The 22613-nt window shown below is 41.8% G+C and overlaps 1 protein-coding gene across 1 annotated transcript in view; it reads right to left on the minus strand.

Moving 5' to 3' along the window:
* The window catches only part of PAPPA2 (pappalysin 2), a gene marked incomplete at both ends in the record, with an annotated part of 309213 nt that overhangs the window by 160985 nt on the left and 125615 nt on the right, over positions 1-22613 (minus strand). The window contains 3 exons of the mRNA XM_082613770.1: positions 1524-1645; positions 5277-5469; positions 7121-7414. Of these exons, the coding sequence (XP_082469896.1) occupies positions 1524-1645; positions 5277-5469; positions 7121-7414 (609 nt within the window). The remainder of the gene's footprint in view (positions 1-1523; positions 1646-5276; positions 5470-7120; positions 7415-22613) is intronic.

The following is a 22613-nucleotide window of genomic DNA, read 5'->3' on the forward strand; positions in this document are numbered from 1 at the left end:
TGTGTTTGTGTGTGCTCTGCTGGGGAATCAATTCCTTTCATTTTATACATTTAAAATATGACTTGATTCTTCACCTGTCCAAAGCAAAGGAATACCAGTATTTCCTCGCAGTATTTTCCAATAGGCATCCCCCAATACTAGCACAGTAAAGGCCCCTGGAAGCCAACTCAATAGCAGCACTGTCTGTCAGAAAGTTTTTTATTATGATCTCATGTAAAGAGATGAAGTGGAGGCCCTAAAAGTTGATTTGGTATGCCTGGAGACACAGTACAAGAGTCAGAACCCAGAACTTCTAATTCCTTTCACCTCTACCAGATAACTTTAAATTTTTCCAAGCATTAAAAAGAAAAAAAGTACAGGGCCAGAGAGTCAAATGGGCATTAAAACACTAGCACAGGACGAACTGTTTGCCACAAAAATGGCCTTTTATGAAATGCCAATCTCTAAATGAGTCTTACTCAGTGCCAATGTAAATTTTATAGTCACCTTCCATTCTTCCCTGAAAAATCATTTGAAAAAAGTTCTATATGATCAATGAAGTCAATTGTCTCCCCCCAGATTCCTCCTCAAGGCTCCTGTCATTTGAGTAACTGGGAGCCCAAGGGGATGCTATAGACTCTTAGACCAATGTTCTCCTTTTTTTTCTTATCAGAGGCTACAAACTAATTCAAATAGGACCCTGTCCAAAACGTCTTACTGAGTCATTTTTAGGCTCTTACTAAATATAAGAAAAAGAGAAAGGTGATGACTAGGTAAACATTGAAGATGGTGATGATAGAAGAAGTCAAGCCATTCATCAGAAGGTGCTAAAACTCATGTCAGTAGCATGTTTTGGACTTGAATTGGGGTAGCATTCGTGCTCTATTTTGTCATAGAGGCACTGTTATACGTAGGTGAGTGAATATGTAACTGAGAAGTTGGGGGTGGGACAGGAAAGGGGACAGCTAAAAACGTTTTCCCCCTCCTAGAGCCTAGCTTAGATGACATCCAAAGCACAACCAGTACCAGTGATTAATAGACTCATAAAACAGCATAGATGAGAATGATCAGTTTGGAACACCTAGTCCACCCCACCGCACCCAAGCTGGCTCAGTCAGTGTGTATGAGTGTTCCCTGCAACGTGTTCTCTATTAGCCTCCTGACAGAGGGGAGGATGAGATCAGCTTATGTAGTCATGTGGCAAAGCTGCTCCATGGGCTGACAGGCACATGTAACACGACATGCCTGAGCTATAGCTCCTCCTGAAGTCGCCCCCTGAGTTCTCCAACCCTCTGTCCTCTATGCTTCCCTCTGCTTCACCACAGCCACTGGCACGTTAAGCACACATAGGATATCCACACAAAGGTACAAGGCAGAGTCATTCCCAGACCCCTGGAGATTTCCAGCACATCACACACACATACGCACGCACACGCGCGCACAGGCACACTACCGTTTTCTCACCATGCCACCGCTCCACCTTTACCTCCACCCCCCATGTCCACCTTGACCAAGGTGTAAATGAAAAAGTCATGGTCCTTTACCCACAGCCTCCTCTGGGGTCCAGTAACCCGAGGAGTCACACACGCGCCGGGAGGAAGCTGTGTGCACGTACTGACGGAATGTCCCATCTTCAGTGCAGGCACCACACACGCTGCCCGGGACCCTGGGAAAACAATGGGCAGGGGTAGAGATGGGGAGAATAGATCAGAGGAATTGGGATAACGAAATTCACAAGACCTTTGGGGCATGGGAGTGGCAATAGGGAGTGAGGCCTTAGTGGGTAACTGAGAACACAACTATTTCTCAACTCATTTCCTTCTTGTGTAGACCTCATCTCTGCAAAATTCATAGTGACATGAAAATCTCAAGGTTATGAAGCAGAAGAATTTAACTAAGTCATAAAGGAGGCCTGTGGAGATGAAAGAGGCCTTCTATCCAGTCAACATAAAATAATTACAATCTGAATCTTTCAACATAAAACGACTTATACTCTGACTCTCAATAAGTCATCCAAAGCCTCCTCGCATTCCCCCAACTGAAACAGACAACAATTTTCACAGTAAACGTATCAGTTATATGTGGTCTTATGTTTTAACTCTCTACATTTAATCACACACATACAATAAAAGTCATAGGAAATGTAACACTCCTTGGCTCTCCATTGCCTATAGGGATACATCTAAACTGCTTACCATGATTCAGCGTCCTTCAGAGGATAGCTCCAGCCTTACCTACTTCAGTCCCTTCATGAATTTCATTTATGTTCCCATCACAATAACTAATCACCATTTCACAAATACATCATACCCTTCACATAACTCTGTGAAACCTGCTGTTCTCTCTCTGGCTAAAGAGGCTTTCTAAGCTTCTCTGTTTAGCAAGCTCCTACTCATCCTTCAAAACCCATGCAAATGTAACCTTTGCAGTGGCACTTAGCCTGACTCCTCTGGATGGCCAGCACTCTCTTTTCTGGGCACCCAGTGTACATTCTGGCTCCCATTGTAGGGCACTGATCTGTGGTGTTGAGAATCCCCATTCCCATTCCTCCTCCTTTGCCTGTGAGCAGATCCAGACCAAGCTCGATTTTTCTATGCCCAGCAGTTAGGACACCGACTGGCCTCAGCAGTCCCTCTGTGAGAGTTTGTTCTATGCGCATCCTTGAGACTACTAATACACCTATGAAGAGCTCTTCAAGCACCATATCTTGAAGAGGTAATGACAACAATAGCTGAATAACAAGGGGAAATCACTTGATGAGGCCTGTCTCTGATACTTAGAATCTTTTTTTAAAATTTATTGAAGGATAGTTGCTGTACAATATTATAAAAGTTATATGTATACAATACAGCAATTCATTTTTAAAGGTTATACTCCATTTACAGCTATTATGAGACATTGGCTATATTCCCTGTGATGTACAATATATCCTGGTAGCTTATTTGACACTTAATAGGTTGTGGAAGCCCAATTGTGAACGATCCATCTGCAAACGGAGGCATCAAATCAAGGTCTCTCAACAAGTAGAGGGAGAAAAGTAAAATCTTGCAATATAATGGAAAAACAGTATTGTTAAATAAGGGTAATAAGTATGCTACCAACTCCCATTTATTAAGCACCGTATATACCTGGCATTGTTCCACTAGGTGCTTTTCATAAATTATTTCTAATCCCTGTAAGAACCCTGTTTACAAACGAGGACACTCAGGCTCAGAGGGATGAAGTAAATTGCCTAAAGTCACAACAAGTTTCTTAATTCCTCTGAGCAAGTTCCCAAACACCATCAAGTGTCCAGTACTTTGGCAACCAAAAGGTGTCGTTAACTCCAAACCCCGACTGCAGTCAGCGCTCACTTCTGTTGCGGACGCAACTCCAAACCACATTTCCCTGATGCACTTGGCTCTTCCGGGGCCGCTGCTTAGTGCGTGGTTGGGCTCCTCTCTGACATAAGGATTCCAAATACCTACTGGGGAGGAGTAAACATAACTCCGAGTGTGACACAAATCGCGGGGTACGTGACGTGAGTTTCCCCGATGCACGTGTCAGGAGGCCTCAGTGCTGTAGCCCACCTCATTGAGAAAAGGAAGCCAACTGCAGCCTTTTCTGCCAACAGCCTCGCAGCAAGCCAGCACTGATGTCTGCTTTATCGTAACGTTTGTACCAGAGAGAGAATTGAAAGATTAAATTGTTTACACGTGTTACATAAACTGATGTAAAACATGGGTCTGCACATGCCCACAGAGGACCTATTGTTCAGCCAGAGTAACCCAAGCTGCACGAGGTCACACGTGCAGGAAGAGGATTCTTACACACAGCACAGAGATATACGGTGACTCACAGAAGGAACCCATAAGAGCTCGGGTGCCGATGACAATCAAAACTGCTTTATAGGATTGCGGGGTCTAAGTAATCACGCATTAAGTGTCCACCAGGTGTCCAGGACAGGTTCCAAGATCCCAGAAGGCCAGGAAAGCCACTTTGAAAAATGGTTCACCTGCTTCCTCCCATCCCTGTCTCTCCCTGTCCTCTCTCCCAGGCTTTCTGCAAAGCTGGAGTACACAGGAACATGCTTCAGGGACATTCAGCTCCCTAGTTGGGATCTGACACCCAGAAGGGAAGCGTGACACACAGATGAGGGACACTCCACCTGCTAAAGGGGAAAGCTCTAAATTCAAAGAAACAATCTATGCCATGTCCTCCATTTCTGCAATTCTAGGGGATACACCCAATTCAGCTCTATCCAGCTGTGGTGTCCCGGGCTAGCCATCGTGTGCTTCTCTAAGCCTCGGATTCCTCACTTATATAACAGAGATCGGGCTCGCTGCAAGGACTAAATAAGACAATTGCAGGTAAAATACCTCGCACAGTGCCTCACACATACAAGGACCGAATAGCCCACAGTGGTAGGTTTTGAAAACGGAGAGCAGGTCGTGGATGGGGTTCTGGCCCTTTTCAGTTAAACCGCATTCCCCCATCCTCCCACCAATTGTCAGATGTCATCCTTTTCCTACCTTCTCTCTTTTCCACAAAAATTTTCCTGGTATTCATTATACCAATATGCAAAGGATGAATAAAAACCAAGTTAAGGTGTAATGATTCTCTTCAATAAACATGTATTAGTTGTTTATTGGCAGGCCAAGAGACAAAGATACAAAAAATAGTCCTGACCCCAAGGAATTGCCAGTTGAGTAGTGGAGCAGATAGGAAAATGAACAGATAATGACAATTCCGCAAGATAGTAGCCATAAGTGGGGTAGGCGTGGGGTAGGCACGGGGTACAACAGGACACAGAGGAGGCACTAGAAATGCCCACACGAGCCAGTTAAGCCCCTGATGCACAGCTTGAGTCGCCGGCCACCCACTCATCCCCAGAACTGCCTGGAGCAACATACCTTACTTCCATTCTTCCAGACACCACTGTGCAAGTAGCAAGCCCTGCTCCACCCTTACACCAAGGAGGAACAGCTGACCTGGACGGGTGGCAAATGCCATCTCAGTTTTGTCAGGTCATTTTTTATCACATTTGTCAACCCCTTCGCAGCTCCTAGAAGCCCACAAGATGTGATTTCTGGAAACATCCGGATGCCCCTCGTCAAGGAGTGGGCACGTACGATGCACCACTGGCTGACGTGAGAGCCCCATGAGCTCTGCTCAGGAGATGAGTACTGAGCAGGGTGGCGGAGGCAGCCCTGAGTAGCAGTGCATATTTAGAGTTCCAAACTGGGGTTCCCCCAACTTCACGTCTTCCCCTTGTTCACAAGAAATGCCACAGAGAAAGATACCAGTGCCTCTCTCACCTGTCATACACAACTCCACTAATTGGAGGCAGCCAGTGGATAGTGAGGGACAGGGGGGTCTGCCCGATGACCATGGGTGGGATGGGAATGGGGGTGGGCTTTCGGCTTTGAGTCCATTGCTGATATACAAGGTCCAAATAGCAGTGCATTCGGGCCACTTGGTTAGGGGTGAAGCTGTCAGTGCAGTCGTCATCTGCAGAGACAAAAAAGGGAACAAGAGAGATGGAGGTTTTAACCTGTAATGTCCACCAAGGTAGGGATAGATTTTGCCAGGAAATAGCTAGGCTGGAAGTGGGAAAGAGAAGGCAGAGAAGAGCACTGGCTTATCTCTAAAGTTGGGCTTGATGTTTACACCTTGATGTTGGCCAGAGTGAGACTCATGCCCTGGGGTTCAGGGCTGCTCTGAGCTGACATTGCTTATTCAGGAAACCACAAGATGGCAGTGTTTCAGCATATGGCCTTTTAATTCGTGAACATGTGTGGAGTTGCAGACACCTGCTTTATGCCCAATGACTTTGGCCCAGGTTAGTGAGTATTCATGGAGATGCTCAAGAGGAGAGAAAGCCAAAAAGTCAAGCAGGCAGCAGGACTGGGAATGGTGATCCTCAACTTCCTTTTAGAGCTGGTAAAATTTCCTATTAGGTGCATTTTTCATAGGGTTAGAAAAGGAGTTATCTTAGCTTCCAGGCCTTCTTCCATGAAGGCCCACCAGTGAAGCACTCCCCTCTGCTTCTTAGATGTTTCCTCTGTCCATTTCAAAGGCGGTGCCTAAATAGCTCTGCCCTCCGCACCCCATTGCCTGGTCTCTCTGCCCTGGCAAGGGCCACTGTGTGCTTGTTGGGAGAGGCAAGGATGCTGGTCCTTATGAACTTGATGTACCTGAATCATGTACCAAGATGAGACTTAGATAGGAATATATTGATGGGTCACCGACAGGACCAGCTCAGCACTTTTTCTTCCCTGCAAAGGCATGGTCAGCATCTGTCAGTTATCTTTTCTTCCTTTCTTTTTTTTTTTTGGATAGTTATCTAGAACTTATCACCAAGAAGCCCCTGGATGTTATAGAAAAATTACTTCCTTCCTTCACCACTGGAATAAGTCATCAAATCACATCAGTCCTTGATTTTAGGGATAAATTTAAGTCCATTATCAGGAGATGATGAGTAGTATTACTTTTTGACAGAAACAAGGGAGGTGTGTGAAAGGACAAAGAAGAAGCATAATCCAAGACAACAAAACCAGGACCAAGAAAGTACCATTTTTTAAATGAAACAGCACCATTTTCTGTAGGCAAGCTAAGAATCCGCCCTTGTCTAGTGCTGGAAGAAGAGAGAATCTGATACTTTAAAAAAAATGACATAACAGAAAAAGGAACTCTGAGCTTAAAATTAACCAGGGCCATCTCCTTGACCAACTTCAAAAATAGTACAAAGAGCCACTTTGAACCAGAAACCTCTTTCTCCATCACCTTTGGACTCTCCTTCAGAGTAAATCCCTACGAATATGGGAAAGAAGCAAAATAACCAAGTTCTAGAGGTGAAAGGGCTCTCAAGAGAGCTTTTGGCTTTCTCCCTCTTTTTAATTGAGATACAAATATGCTTATTTTTTAATTTTTAGTGGAGGAGAATCTAGTCAATGAGACCCCTTAATATTTCAATATTTCTTTAAGTTCTTCAAAGACATGAAAAAAAAAAAAAGAATATGCCATGACAAATACACTTCAACTCTCTGGCATGCATGACTGCTTGATAATCCTCTCTAATTCCCATACCTCCACCCTCCCGGCCCCAAAAGGCTCCCATGTAATCTTAATAAAAACAAAGACATCAGGACTGTTGTGATACCTGTATAACTCATGTAGTTGCTGAATGGAGCCCCTGGGAAGTGGGTGAAGCCACAGGTGTCATTGATAGGCTCTGGGTCCTGGCACAGCTTACTCTTGGGAGTGGGGGCAGTGTCGGCACAGAGGTCTCCTGTATCCATAGATGGCACCGTCTCCCTGCAGGGGTCGTCACAGGATTCTCTTTCACTGACCCCTTTGAAGACATGGTAGAGTCCCAGGACATGCCCCACCTCATGGATCATGATGTTGGTGTGGCCAGGCATGCCATAATAGGCTGGGTTGAGGACAACACCACCTGTAATGGAAGGTTTGCAAAACATCTCTAAGCATGTAATGAATAGCCACCCTCTGTCTTCTGATAAACATTGAATGTTCAATTCCAGCCTCTAAGGGGATGCTTTATAACTTCTAGTGGCATTCAGTCCTTGGTCTTCCCTCTGGCCACAGATACCTTCTGAACCAATCAATAAACATGTCTTTAACCTCTGTCTTGGGTGAGTGCTGTATTAAATGCCAGGGATAACAATACAGACAAGGTGACATTATAGAGAGCCAGGATTCTCAGCCCTGGCTGTGCATTAAAATCACCTGTTGAAAAATACAGATGTCCAAATGCCAGCCCCAGTGAAATGAATCCAAATAGTTGAGGATAGGGTACATGCCTCAGTATTTTTTAAAACTTCCCAGGTTGAGAGCCATTGGTCTAAGTGAAAGCACATGAGATTCTCTGAGGACTTGAACAGCTATCTGACCTTCTAGAAGCTCAGTTTTGTTGTCTGTAAAGTGGAGATGAGAGCACTCCTTTTTTAAAGCATTTGGCATATTGAAGGAGTTTAGTAAATGACAGTTGTACATGCTGCTTCTGATTTTATGACCCCTAATCTCAAGGAGCTAACAACCATTGAGACAAAGGACAAGTCCAACTGAACTACCATGAAATTCCGAATGTCATGGGCACTACAGGAATTTGCTCCACTCTCATTCCTCCCAAATCTCCCTGAGAACACCAAGGGAGGTGTTTCAGAGAAGAGTTCCATCCATTGCATCCAATCTGGGCTTAGATGAAAGACCTAGTGGTATCACTGTATATTACAAAAGAAAAGGCTAAGGATCTCTGAGTGTCCCAACTTCTATCTGTCTAGCTCCTAATCCCTGCTTCTCTCCTCTCGCCATGGAAGACTTTCCTTCTTCACCCCTAAACATTGTCAGGATCAGACCCATCTTCATCTCCAGTACCTGGAACAGGGAATGTCAACAGCTCTGGACCAACCCTCTGGTGTCCAGAGTCACCCTAGCTATATTTCCAGGCTGATCCTGCCCTTGTGTCCCAGATCCAATCCCAGTTCCCCAGACTTGCTTCATTCCTCCTACCTAAGTCCTCCCTGTATCAATAGTCTGCTGAGTATAGTGGGCCCCCCAGAAGAACAGCCCTGCCTTTCTTTTGCCAGATTATATTCAATATGTCCCATTCCTGAACTCTATACAATACCCTATAGACAACTACATACATGGTTTTATGGGCAGGATACAGTCACCAGGGTATCTGGTGCCACACCCATTGGTTTCTGTAATAGGCAGCTCAATCTGCCTTTTTAGGGACTACCTTATTGCAAAGGGCAGTTTCTAAATCCAAGTTCTAGTTTCTTCTAGTCTACCCAGACATGCTGACATTAACCAAGCCATGCTTAGACTTGTCCTGAGATATACTGTCTACTTTCACATCTAAAAGAAAGCTAGACTTCATCTTCCTTGTTTATCATTTCTATTACTTCCAGTAAACATTCAACATTATTTTTTCCTTTTATAAAAATATATCCTGTATAATTTTATACATTTGTGCATCATTATTATGTCAACCTATATGTAAAAATTAGTTTGAAAACAGATCTATTTAAAAAACATCCAGGGTGTCCAGTATTTGAATAAACCTGGTAAAATGAATTTCCATCTTTCAAGATGCCTTCCGCTTCATGTTTACATATCCAGTTTCAGTAATAATTACCATCAAAGTTATACACCATTATGCTCTCAGTTCTCCAACAGCAATATCGACCTTCACATCAATGAGGATTCTAACAGAACACGTTTTTGTTCTCTCCAAATTGTTTATACCAATTTGCCAGAATCAAACTTTGAAAGGCTACAACTTGCCTATAAGTTTTGAGTATCTACGTTGAGTAGTTTTTCCCAAATTGTGTCCATAAACTCCGGTCCTGGGTGATACTTTGCAAAAAAAAAGTAGTATCAGTGGTTAAATATGCTTGAAGAAAGAAAGGTAGCATGCCATACGTCCTCTGGAAGATTCACATTGTACCTGAGAACTGTTTTGTTAAAGGTTCTGAAAAGTCCTGCAGCAATTTTGTTTAATCCTTTGTGCCCCAAATTTATTTGAACACAGAACCTGTTTGGGGTAGAATACCTTTTGACATCTGGAATACTGAATTACTCAGAGTGCAATGCATGAAATACTACCAAATACCAAAAAGCTTCCCAATCAATAGTTATTTTCTATCCATATTCTTGCCCCTGAGCAAATGTCAAATACCTCCTCATCCTTATGGTTAAGTCCAAGACAAGTTCTCTTGGGATCTCTTCTAGCAGCAGAGAAAGGAACTAGAGCTGAACAGAAATAAGGTTCCAGGAAGAAGGGCTAGCAAAAGTAGCATGTGTCAAAGACATAGGCTGGGAGTGTGGCCTTGGGGCACTCAAAGTGGATATGAGCGTGGTCATGATAATAGTAGGTTTCTTATCAACCTCTAGAAGTCTCTGCCTCAAGTCCAAATGAGATTTTTCCAAATCTAAAAATATTCACAGTCTCCTTTCAATAAACCTGGTTATTTATAAGAGGAGGAAAAAGCATAAACATGCAAATCCTCAGCCCTGCCAGCAAATTTCCTCCATACCAAGGACAACTGGCCAGAGTTCTCAACCACAGCACCCTTAACACACATCCTCAAAGCAGGAGAATATAGATTTAACCATACGGCACTTAAATTTTAACAAAAAGCATAAGCCTTTGAACACATTTACTGACAGTTATATTTTTGATTCCAGAGAGATGATACTTCTAGCCCCAAATCATCTGTATGGAACACCTAGTAATGAGCTTAGTTACTATATAATTAGAACAGTGCATACTCTCATTCAGGAGTAAGTGCTATGTACACCAACTTAGGTTAAGGAAGAAGGCCAAGACCCTAGACCTCTTACAGTAATTCTGTCCAGTAGACCCCAAGGTTATAGACTAGAACTTAAGGACTTTGAAATGTGGTCCTGACCCTGACTAGCTGTGTGACACTGGCCCTGCTCTTTAACCTTTCCCAAGGTCTCTTCTGCAAAGTGAGGGGGCTACACAGGCTTATGGCTAAGAGTCCTTCCTATTCTCCTCCTGTGCCTCTGAGAGCTAGCATGCAGGACTGAGTGAGACAATCATAAAAACCATGTGGAGAAATTTGTGTTATGGACCGTCACCACCTCGGCTTGGTGAGCTGCGTTCCCAGACTCCCATCTCTCAGTAGCCTGAGGAGAAGGGGAAAAGCTGGGAACGAGCAGCCGCAGACATCTACTCTCTATCTGCTACAGATGGTCAAGTGATCCACTCACTGCCTGTTCATCCTCACACCCTTCCCGCAAGTGTGTACTCTCCTTCCTCTCTCCTGAGCATGGGCGTCCCACACTGTTCTCAATCCCTCTTTATTCCAGCTAAAACAGACTGGTTAAGTTATTAGGGGAGTGGGTTTTAATCACTCAGAGACACACACACTGATACACCCACATGGGGAAGAAAGACATTAACTTATTTCATGGTTTACTTTATAAAAGTTATTTCACATTTTGATGAAAATTACACACACACACCCCACACGCTCATGCCAAAGTCTGAGTGAGGCATAAGACTCAAAATCTAAAGAGGAATGTTGGTCAAAAAATAAAAAGAGGAAGGTGAAAACTTTTCATTAAGAAGGAAAAAGAAGAGGGTATGGAGAAAAGAGAACCATCCTACACTGTTGGTGGGAATGTAAATTGGTACAGCCACTATGGAGAACAGTATGGAGGTTCCTTAAGAAGCTAAAAATAGAGCTACCATATGATCCTGCAATCTCTCTCCTGGGCATGTATCCAGAAAAAGATAAAAACTCTAATTCGAAAAGATATATGCACTCCAATGTTCATAGTAGCACTCTTTACAATAGCCAAAAAATGGAAACAACCTAAATGTCCACCAACAGATGAATGGATAAAGATGTGGTACATATGCACAATGGAATATTACTCAGCCATAAAAAGAATGACATAATACCATCTACAGCAACATGGATGAACCTAGAGATTATCATACTAAGTGAAGTAAGTCAGACAGAGAAAGACAAGTATCATATGATATCACTTATATGTGGAATTTAAAAAAATTATACAAATGAACTTATTTACAAAACAGAAATAGACTCACAGATATAGAAAACAAACTTATGGTTACCAAAGGGTACAGGTGGGGGAGGGATAAATTAGGAGTATGGGCTTAACGTATACACACTACTATATATAAAATAGGTAAACAATAGGGACCTACTGTATAGCACAGGGGACTATATTCAGTATCTTGTAATAACCTATAATGGAAAAGAATCTGAAAAAGCATATACATATATATATATCACTTTGCTGTACACCTGAAACTAACACAATATTGTAAATCATATTTCAATTTAAAAAGAAGAAGGAAGAAGACATGATATATAATAAGTAAAAACCAAGTCCCAAGAGTAGCAACTCCTTCCTGACCTCTCTGTCACTTGGGTTCAACCTACCCTCACAGGGGAATGAGCAATTCTTTTCCAGGAGGAACTTAATAGAAATCAGGAAAAGGTAGTACAAAATGCTACCTACCAGGACTATTTTTAATATTCAAGGCAAACCAGCATCATCTTCTGAAGTGGGTACTTATGCCCCACACTTTCCTCCATTTTCGTTACCAACAACATGGGTCACACTCCGAGAGGTTACAAGTGGGTCCTTACACCGTTGCACAGAAGGCTCTCTCACACTAAGTGGCCTTTGGAGTGACCAGGGCTCCTTCTTTGGCTGTGGACTCTCACTGGAAATGTATTGGTATTTATTTAGGGGGACATTCTTTAAAAGTGCTAAGGCTATTTCCCGATCTGTTCAATGGAAATAACAAGAGTTCCTACCTCAAAGGGTTGTTATAAAAATTGAAGTATTGACAGTGATGCAGATAAATAAGCATTTAGCTTATTTTCCAGAACAACGTAATTCAAAATGTGTATTAGGCTATTTGTCAATATTATTATAATTACCTAATGCAGCCTGGTCACACACACTCATTTGCTCCCACCCCTCACTGGCTCCCACCTCACCATCTTCATTCACCAAGAAAATGAAAGCTAGGGTCTGATCACAAACTGGGCAGACCTCACAGAGTGATACCAGACATCATCAGGCAAGGTAGACAAATACCCTCACATAAGGAGCTCTGATTTGCCTCTAAGCTGCTCACACTTTGTTTCCATGTTATTCTGATCTTAAGACCCAGGGACACCCAGAAGACAGAAATGAATTGGATAGAGTTGCAAATAGACAAGTGCCCATTCTCTTCACAGACAGCATACTGCAGTAGCCTGAAATTAGTGACTGTGGGAGGAAAGGAAATCTTAAGGGATTGGAACAGTAGGCTTAATTCTTCATAGACCTTGCTGGTAGGTTCAAGACCCCTTTTTATGTAGTGTCAATGACCTTTTCCTTCCTACTTCTCTAGTTTTAGAGACTGTAATTATCATTCCCTACACTCAAAACCACTGCCCATTTTTGTCTTTTCTCATCTGGAAGGATAAAATTAAAACATAATTGAGGGATAAATGTGGTGATAGGATGGGAGGGATGGGATTCCCTTTCTTACAATAGAATTCCTTCCTTTGTGTTCTCTGCTCTCACCTGCCATTTTGAAACAGGAAGTAGAAAGACAGGTCAATATATGTTTCAACCATACCTTGGCCCTTCAGTCTTCACTCTGAGACACTATTAGACTCTCTCTACTCTCATTCACCTCCCCAGCGCCTCTCCTACAAGGCTTCCTAGGGACTGACCACCAGACCAAGAGCACCTACTCAGGGGAAATTTTGAAGTAATAGTGTGAATTGAGGGGCAACATTTTGGAAATACTAACATTTCACCCAAGTGGTTCCTTGCCTCCCTCCCCCTTACCCTACTGCCAGACTCTTTTGCATACATTCATTACCTGCATTCATTCATTACCTTACATTACAGAGTGAAAAGCAAGGAAAGAAGTCCTTTTCTGGATGTGAGATTTCCAAAACCTATACCATTCCCCGAGAGGACTCCATGGTTTAGCCAGCATGATGGATAAATGGAGGAAAGTAATCCTTGTCTGACACACCAACACTACCGCCACATTTTAGCCTAGAAAAGATTCTCCTAAGCTGGAGGGAAAGAGATAAAAAGGAAATAACGGTAATGTATAGACGGTGGTGGGTCCAGATAAAATGGACTGTAATCCATTCCTTTGAGACCCCAGTAAAGGGATAAAGATTCAAAATAGGTGCATGGGATCTGACAACAGGGGGGTTTTTCCTCATTCCAGTGATGGATTCCTGAGTAAGGAGACCAGTTCTAAAGAATAATGCTGACCAGTGAGGCTAAGAGGGCAGGGTGACAGAGAGCCTTCCAGAGAATCCCTGAAGGTGAAGGACCCTGTGATAGGAACAAGGGTCATCTTAGGTTACCAGCATCACCTGATAACTAAGGACAAAATGGATCCTTCCATCTATGGCCTTGGCATTTATAAGTCAGCTCTGCAGTTAGATACAGACCCAGGCAAAAGAAACTCAATTGACTAAGAATAAATCTGTACTACCCAGCAACAGCGGGGCTCAAAATAAGTATAAAGTTCATTATAGAAGAATAAATAAAAATTACATTTCTTGCATACCTGAATGTTCTACTGGAACTTCAACTCACTACAGGCCAGTACCACTTACTTGTACATAGAACATAATATGAATGGGGCTTTCTGGATTTAGCAACTGGTGGCCATGTGTGGTGCAGCTGTTGCTTAATGGACTGGCGGGGAGCACAAATGTCTTCTTAGGAGACCTTTCAGCCTTGATTATAAGAGACGAACTAAAACACTAAGACAGGGTTGTTGTGTGGTCCAGAGGATGGTGCAGGGGAAGAAAAGAGAGAAGTTGCTGATTAAAAGATTAAATCTCAGTAGCAGACAGCCAAGCTCCCAAAGTGATGCTGTATCCAAGTTCCAACTGGCTTTTCCCAGCTTAAGCACAAGACCGCCAGAGTAGCACGTGGCGAAGAGAATGATTCCCAAAGTCACGTCTATTAAAAACAAAACAAAACAAAACAAAAAGGAAACTCAGGCAGCTTGAGGAAAGGACATGCGTTGAAATGGCTTTAAAAGAGTTCTGTAAAACTTTTAGGGCTGAATGTTATATGCCCATAAAACAAGGAGGTTCAGAGCTGGTCTGCAGGTGTCTCCATAATTACTTCCAGTTACTGGCTGAGACACACTACCCCAATCACACTCTGCAAGGAAGCAACAAAGCTATCAAAATGTGTGGGGGTCCAAGGAAGGAGCACTTTGGAGCAGGGCAAGGGAAGAAAGTGGCAGAGGTGGGCTGACAGACAAAGGGAAAGAAAGAAATGGAAAAGGTTAAAAAAAAATCACAAGTAGTTAGAAAATGAAGCAAATTTTTAACAGAACCAGCCCAGGAACCATTCATCTCCAAATCTTATATTGGCTTCTAAGTTTTACAGCCTGTGGTCTCATTAGAAAGAAGTCCTAGTTCTGGACAAGACTGAACAAAGAGAAGAATGTGTAGAGGGTAAAGATTTTGCAAAGTCTGATATCATGTTTTATCTCCTTTTAACCTCTTTCAGCCACTCCTACCCACAACTGGCAAGCACTCCAGGCTTGGTTTTTTTTGTTTTTTTTTTTTTAACATCTTTACTGGAGTATAATTGCTTTACATTGCTGTGCTAGTTTCTGCTGTAAAACAAAGTGAATCAGCTATACGTATACATATATCCCCATATCTCCTCCCTCTTGTGTCTCCCTCCCACCCTCCCTATCCCACCCCTCTAGGTGGTCACAAAACACGGAGCTGATCTCCCTGTGCTATGCGGCTGCTTCCCACTAGCTATCTATTTCACATTTGGTAGTGTATATACGTCCATGCCACTCTCTCACTTTCTCCCAGCTTACACTTCCCTCTGCCCGTGTCTTCAAGTCCATTCACTGCATCTGCGTCTTTATTCCTGTCCTGCCCCTAGGTTCTTCAGAACCTTTTTTTTTTTTTTTTTTTTTTAGATTCCATATATATGTGTTAGCATATGGTATTTGTTTTTCTCTTTCTGACTTACTTCACTCTGTATGACAGACTCCAGGTCCATCCACCTCACTACAAATAACTCAATTTCGTTTCTTTTTATGGCTGAGTAAAATTCCATTGTATATATGTATCACATCTTCTTTATCCATTCATCTGTCAGTGGACACTTAGGTTGCTTCCATGTTCTAGCTATTGTAAATAGAGCTGCAATGAACACTGTGGAACATGACTGTTTTTGAATTATGGTTTTCTCAGGGTATATGCCCAGTAGTGGGATTGCTGGGTCATATGGTAGTTCTACATTTAGCTTTTTAAGGAACCTCCATACTGTTCTCCATAGTGGCTGTATCAATTTACATTCCCACCAACAGTGCAAGAGGGTTCCCTTTTCTCCACACCCTCTCCAGCATTTATAGTTTGTAGATTTTTGGATGATGGTCATTCTGACTGGTGTGAGGTGATACCTCATTGTAGTTTTGATCTGCATTTCTCTAATGATTAGTGATGTTGAACATCCTTTCATGTGTTTGCTGACAATCTGTATATCTTCTGTGGACAAATGTCTATTTAGGTCTTCTGCCCATTCTTGGATTGCGTTGTTTGATTTTTTGATATTGAGCTGCATGAGCTGCTTCTATATTTTGGAGATTAATCCTTGGTCAATTCTTTCATTTGCAAATATTTTATCCCATTCTGAGGGTTGTCTTTTCATCTTGTTTATGGTTTCCTTTGCTGTGCAATAGCTTTTAAGTTTCATTAGGTCCCATTTGTTTATTTTTGTTTTTATTTCCATTTCTCTAGGAGGTGGGCCTAAAAGGATCTTGCTGTGATTTATGTCATAGAGTGTTCTGCATATATTGTCCTCTAAGAGTTTTCTAGTCTCTGGCCTTATATTTAGGTCTTTAATCCATTTTGAGTTTGTTTTTGTGTATGGTGTAAGGGAGCGGTCTAATTTCATTCTTTTACATGTAGCTGTCCAGTTTTCCCAGCACCACTTATTGAAGAGGTGTCTTTTCTCCATTGTATATTCCTGCCTCCTTTATCAAAGATAAGGTGACCATATGTGCTTGGGTTTATCTCTGGGCTTTCTATCCTGTTCCATTGATCTATATTTGTTTTTGTGCCAGTACCATACTGTCTTGATTACTGTAGCTTTGTAGTATAGTCGGAAGTCAGAGATCCTGATTCCTCCAGCTCTCTTTTCCTTTCTCAAGATAGCTTTGGCTATTTGGGGTCTTATGTGTTTCCACACAAATTGTGAAATTTTTTGTTCTTGTTCTATGAAAAATGCCATTGGTAGATTGACAGGGATTGCACTGAATCTGTAGATTGCTTTCGATATTATAGTCATTTTCACAATGTTGATTCTCCTAATCCAAGAACATGGTATATCTATCCGTTTGTATCATCTTTACTTTCTTGCATCAGTGTCTTATAGTTTTCTGCATACAGGTATTTTGTCTCCTTAGTTATGTTTATTCCTAGGTATTTTATTCTTTTTGTTGCAACGGTAAATGGGAGGGTTTCCTTAATTTCTCTTTCAGATTTTTCATCATTAGTGTATAGGAATGCAAGAGATTTCTGTGCATTAATTTTGTATCCTGCTACTTTCCCCAATTCATTGATTCGCTCTAGTACTTTTCTGGTAGCATCTTTAGGATTCTCTATGTATAGTATTGTGCCATCTGCAAACAGTGACAGTTGTATTTCTTCTTTTCTGATTTGGATTCCTGTTATTTCTTTTTCTTCTCTGACTGCTGTGGCTAAAGCTTCCAATACTGTGTTGAATAATAGTGGTGAGAGAGGGCAACCTTGCCTTGTTCCTAATCTTAGTGGAAATGGTTTGTTTTTCACCATTGAGAATGATGTTGGCTGTGGGTTTGTCATAAATGGCCTTTATTATGTTGAGGTAAGTTCCCTCTATGCCTACTTTCTGGAGGCATTTTATCATAAATGGGTGTTGAATTTTGTCAAAAGCTTTTTCTGCATCTATTGAGGTGATCATATGGTTTTCTCCTTCAATTTGTTAATATGGTGTATCACATTGTTTGATTTACGTATATTGAAGAGTCCTTGCATTCCTGGGATAAACCACATTTGATCATGGTGTATGATCCTTTTAATGTGTTGCTGGATTCTGTTTGCTAGTATTTTGTTGAGGATTTTCGCGTCTATGTTCATCAGTGATATTGGCCTGTAGTTTTCTTTCTTTGTGACAGCTTTGTCTGGTTTTGGTATCAGGTTGATGGCGGCCTTGTAGAATGAGTTTGCAAGTGTTCCTCCCTCTGCTATATTTTGGAAGAGTGTGAGAAGGATAGGTGTTAGCTCTTCTCTAAATGTTTGATAGAATTCACCTGTGAAGCCATCTGGTCCTGGGCTTTTGTTTGTTGGAAGATTTTTAATCACTGTCTCAATTTAAGTGCTTGTGATTGGTCTGTTTATATTTTCTATTTCTTCCTGCTTCAGTCTCGGAAGGTTGTGCTTTTCTAAGAATTTGCCTGTTTCTTCCAGGTTGTCCATTTTATTGGCATATAATTGCTTGTAGTAATCCCTCATGATTCTTTGTATTTCTGCAGGGTCAGCTGTTACTTCTCCTTTTTCTTTTCTAATTCTATTGATTTGAGTCTTCTCCCTTTTTTTTTTTTTTTGATGAGTCTGGCTAATGGTTTATCAATTTTGTTTATCTTCTCAAAGAGTCAGCTTTTAGTTTTATTGATCTTTGCTATCATTTCCTTCATTTCTTTTTCATTTATTTCTGATCTGATATTTATGATTTCTTTTCTTCTGCAAAATTTGTGGTTCTTTTTGTTCTTCTTTTTCTAATTGCTTTAGGTGTAAGGTTAGGTTGTTTATCTGATATTTTTCTTGTTTCTTGAGGTAGGATTGTATTGCTCTAAACTCCCCTGTTAGAAATGCTTTTGCTGCATCGCATAGATTTTGGGTTGTCGTTTTTTCACTGTCATTTGTTTCTAGATTTTTTAAAATTTCCTCTTTGATTTCTTCAGTGATCTCTTTGCTATTTAATAGTGTGTTGTTTAGCCTCCATGTATTTGTATTTTTTTTTACAGATTTTTTCTGTAATTGATATCTAGTCTCATAGATTGTGGCAGAAAAAGATACTTGATACGATTTCAATTTTCTTAAATTTACCAAGGCTTGATTTGTGACCCAAGATATGATCTATCCTGGAGAATGTTCCATGAGCACTTGAGAAGAAAGTGTATTCTGTTGTTTTTGGATGGAATGTCCTATAAATATCAATTAAGTCCATCTTGTTTAATGTGTCATTTAAAGCTTGTGTTTCCTTGTTTATTTTCATTTTGGATGATCTGTCCATTGGTGAAAGTGGAGTGTTAAAGTCCCCCATGATGACTGTTTTACTGTCTATTTCCCCTTTTATGGCTGTTAGTATTTGCCTTATGTATTGAGGTGCTCCTATATTGGGTGCATAAATATTTATAATTGTTATATCTTCTTCTTGGATTGATCCCTTGATCAATCCAAGTTTGATCATTACGTAGTGTCCTTCTTTGTCTCTTGGAATAGTCTTTATTTTAATGTCTATTTTTTGATATTAGAATTGGCACTCCATCTTCTTTTGATTTCCATTTGCATGGAATATCTTTTGCCATCCCCTCACTTTCAGTCTTATGTGTCTGTAGGTCTGAAGTGGGTCTCTTGTAGACAGCATACATACAGGTCGTGCTTTTGTATCCATTCAGCCAGTCTATGTCTTTTGGTTGGAGCATTTAATCCATTTACATTTAAGGTAGTTATCGATTATATATGTTCCTATTACCATTTTCTTAACTGTTTTGGGTTCGTTATTGTAGGTCTTTTCCTTCTCTTCTGTTTCCTGCATAGAAAAGTTCCTTTAGCATTTGTTGTAAAGCTTGTTTGGTGGTACTGAATTCTCTTAGCTTTTGCTTGTCTGGAAAGGTTTTAGTTTCTCTGTCGAATCTGAATGAGTTCCTTGCTGAGTAGAGTAATCTTTGTTGTAGGTTTTTCCCTTTCATCACTTTAAATATGTCCTACCATTCCCGTCTGGCTTGCAGATTTTCTGCTGAAAGATCAGCTGTTAACCTTATGGGGATTCCCTTGTATGCTATTTGTTGCTTTCTCTTGCTGCTTTTAATATTTTTTCTTTGTATTTTATTTTTGATAGTTTGATTAATATGTATCTTGGCATGTTTCTCCTTGAATTAATCCTGTGTGGGACTCTGTGCTTTCTGGACTTGATTGACTATTTCCTTTCCCATATTAAGGAAGTTTTCAACTATAATCTCTTCAAATATTTTCTCAGTCCCTTTCTTTTTCTCTTCTTCTGGGACCCCTATAATTCGAATGTTGGTTCGTTTAATGTTGTCCCAGAAGTCTCTGAGACTGTCCTCAATTCTTTTCATTCTTTTTCTCTTTATTCTGCTCTGTGGTAATTTCCACTATTTTATATTTCAGGTCACTTATCCGTTCTTCTGCCTCAGTTATTAGCTATTGATTCCTTCTAGTGAATTTTTAATTTCATTTATTGTGTTGTTCATCATTGTTTGTTTGCTCTTTAGTTCTTCCAGGTCCTTCTTAAATGTTTCTTGTATTTTCTCCATTCCATTTCCAAGATTTTGGATCATCTTTAGTATCATTACTCTGAATTCTTTTTCAGATAGACTGCCTATTTCCTCTTCATTTGTTTGGTCTGGTGAGTTTTTACTTTGATCCTTCATCTGCTGTGTATTTCTCTATTTTCTCATTTTGCTTAACTTACTGCATTTGGGGTCTCCTTTTCTTAGGCTGCATGTTTGTAGTTCCCGTTGTCTTTGGTGTCTGCCCGCAGTGGGTAAGGTTGGTTCAGTGGGTTGTGTAAGCTTCCTGGTGGAGGGGGCTCGTGCCTGTGCTCTGGTGGATGAGGCTGGACCTTGTCTTTCTGGCGCAGAACTACATCTAGTGGTGTGTTTTGGGGTGTCTGTGAACTTAGTATGATTTTAGGCAGCCTCTCTGCTAATGGGTGGGGTTGTAGTCCTGTCTTGCTAGTTATTTGGCATGCAGTGTCCAGCACTGGAGCTTGCTGGTCGTTGAGTGGAGCTGGGTTTTAGCCTTGAGACGGAGATCTCCGGGAAATATGGGGCTGGGAGGTCTCCAGTGTTTCAATGTCCTGAACTCAGCACTCCCACCTCAGAGGCTCAGGCCTGAAACCCGGCTGGAGCACCAAGACCCTGTCAGCCACACAGCAACAAAGGATGAAGGAGTGTTTTTGTGTGGTCTGCTAGCCTTCTATTAGTCCCTGATTTTCCAATCCACTCAGGATGCAGATTCCTGTTTTCATGTTGTATTGATTTTCTATTGCCATTGTTCTTTCAATGTCTCCTCAGCTATCCAGGGCTCAGCCACCTCACTCTCCTCAGCTGTGGTCCCTGGGGACTCAGAACTGCATGTGGCCCAGCCTCCCACAGGGTTGGGGGCAGGGCGGGGGTGGAGCCCCACCCTGGGCCTGGCATCGGGGACAGGTGAACACCACTAGCCCTGCTCGAGCTATGGAAGAAGAACCTGCAATCTGGAGAAGAAGAACTGGCATTCAGACTGGACCACTCTGAAGCCAAGGCCACGTGGCACTTCCTCCTCATTAGATACTCCCAGTACCACATGGATGCCTCCCTCACTCCGGGCTTTCTAACGCCTCCCATACCATGGGAGAAAAGTCATTTGATTAACGAAAACTGAAGATGTTATCACTGAGGCCTTGGAGACCTATGATGTACTCCTTTCCTTGTTTCTGGATGACGGTGGTGCTTCAAACACCCACAACCTCACACTACAGAGTATAAATGGGAAAGATATTTTCTACAATTGATTTATCAATTCAGCATTTATTGAGCATCTATTCAGTGTCAGGTACTGTTCTGGGCACTAAAGATTCAATGCTTACTAGGACATATTTTAAGAAAGGAGATCTTTCAATGCATCACACACAAAGGTGATTATTTATTCCACCTACTTATAAACGTATAAACCTATCTTTGGGACACCCCAATTTCAGGGCATTTAGGTCATATCCTAGGATAATTTTTTCCAAAGTTTCAATATCCAAGAGTGTTCATTATGTTTGAAACCCCAAGGCACCTAAAATTACCCCATTTGCTGAATATTATCATCTGACAAATAATCTACAGTAGCAACCAGTGGGTAATTCCAAGGAACAGTCCTCATCCTGTTCACGTCCTGTAGCCTGTCTCATTAATGATGCTCTAAGTCCTCATATGGACATGGTGTGCTCCAGTTTACATGTCCTGTTTATTCCTTGTCTTGGGGAAGAATCACTCCACTCTGGCATAGTGAAGAGGGGCCAGAGTGGAGAGGAACAAAATTGCTTTGCTCTAGCCCAACTATTCAGTGATTTGTTGCACCAGAGTGTGCTTCCCTTTACCTGCTGTGGATTCTTCTACCTCTCCCATGCTGGCTCCTACACCCATACTCCACAGAAACAATTGGGCTGAGATTAACAGAGACTTCCCACTTGCCAAATCAATGTCTATTTCTCACCCGCATTGTGCATGAATGTGTCACAATTGATGTAACACCCTAATCTCAATGTCAACTGTTTGGTTAGGAGGAAGTCAAGCTTTGTTCGGGTGGGGGGATCCCCTATAAAAGTTCTAGGTGAGGGAAGGATATCTCCCCTCAGAGCTCATGTCTGCTGCTTTTGTCTTCCCCTTCCCGCCTCATGCAGCTATTGCTTTGCTTTCTGCCAGATGCCTGCCACATCTGCATCACCCCTGTGGTAGCTGTTCTCCAGTCCATCTGGCCCTATGACACCCACAGACCCTCATCAGGCACTACCCGTCTCCCCCAAACTGCCAACAATCACTTATTCTTTCCTTCTGTGACTTATAAGGAGCCTCCCTTTGTTTCTTATAAGCTGCTTTACCACTGCAGGCAACTGGACACCTAAAAACACATTATTTTTTCCCCCTAGAAAGCCAACCTCTTTCTAGGGCACTGAAAATCTCTAGGATGGAGATGAGGTAGGTGGGAAGCTAAGGGCCCAGCCAGCAACAGCAGCCGTGGTATTTGGAACTTCTATTGCTGCTGCTGCTACTACTACTAATGGAGCTAATATTTACTGAA

Source organism: Mesoplodon mirus, assembly GCF_964341445.2.
Source record: "Mesoplodon mirus genome assembly, chromosome: 3".
In the NCBI taxonomy this organism is placed as follows: domain Eukaryota; kingdom Metazoa; phylum Chordata; class Mammalia; order Artiodactyla; family Ziphiidae; genus Mesoplodon; species Mesoplodon mirus.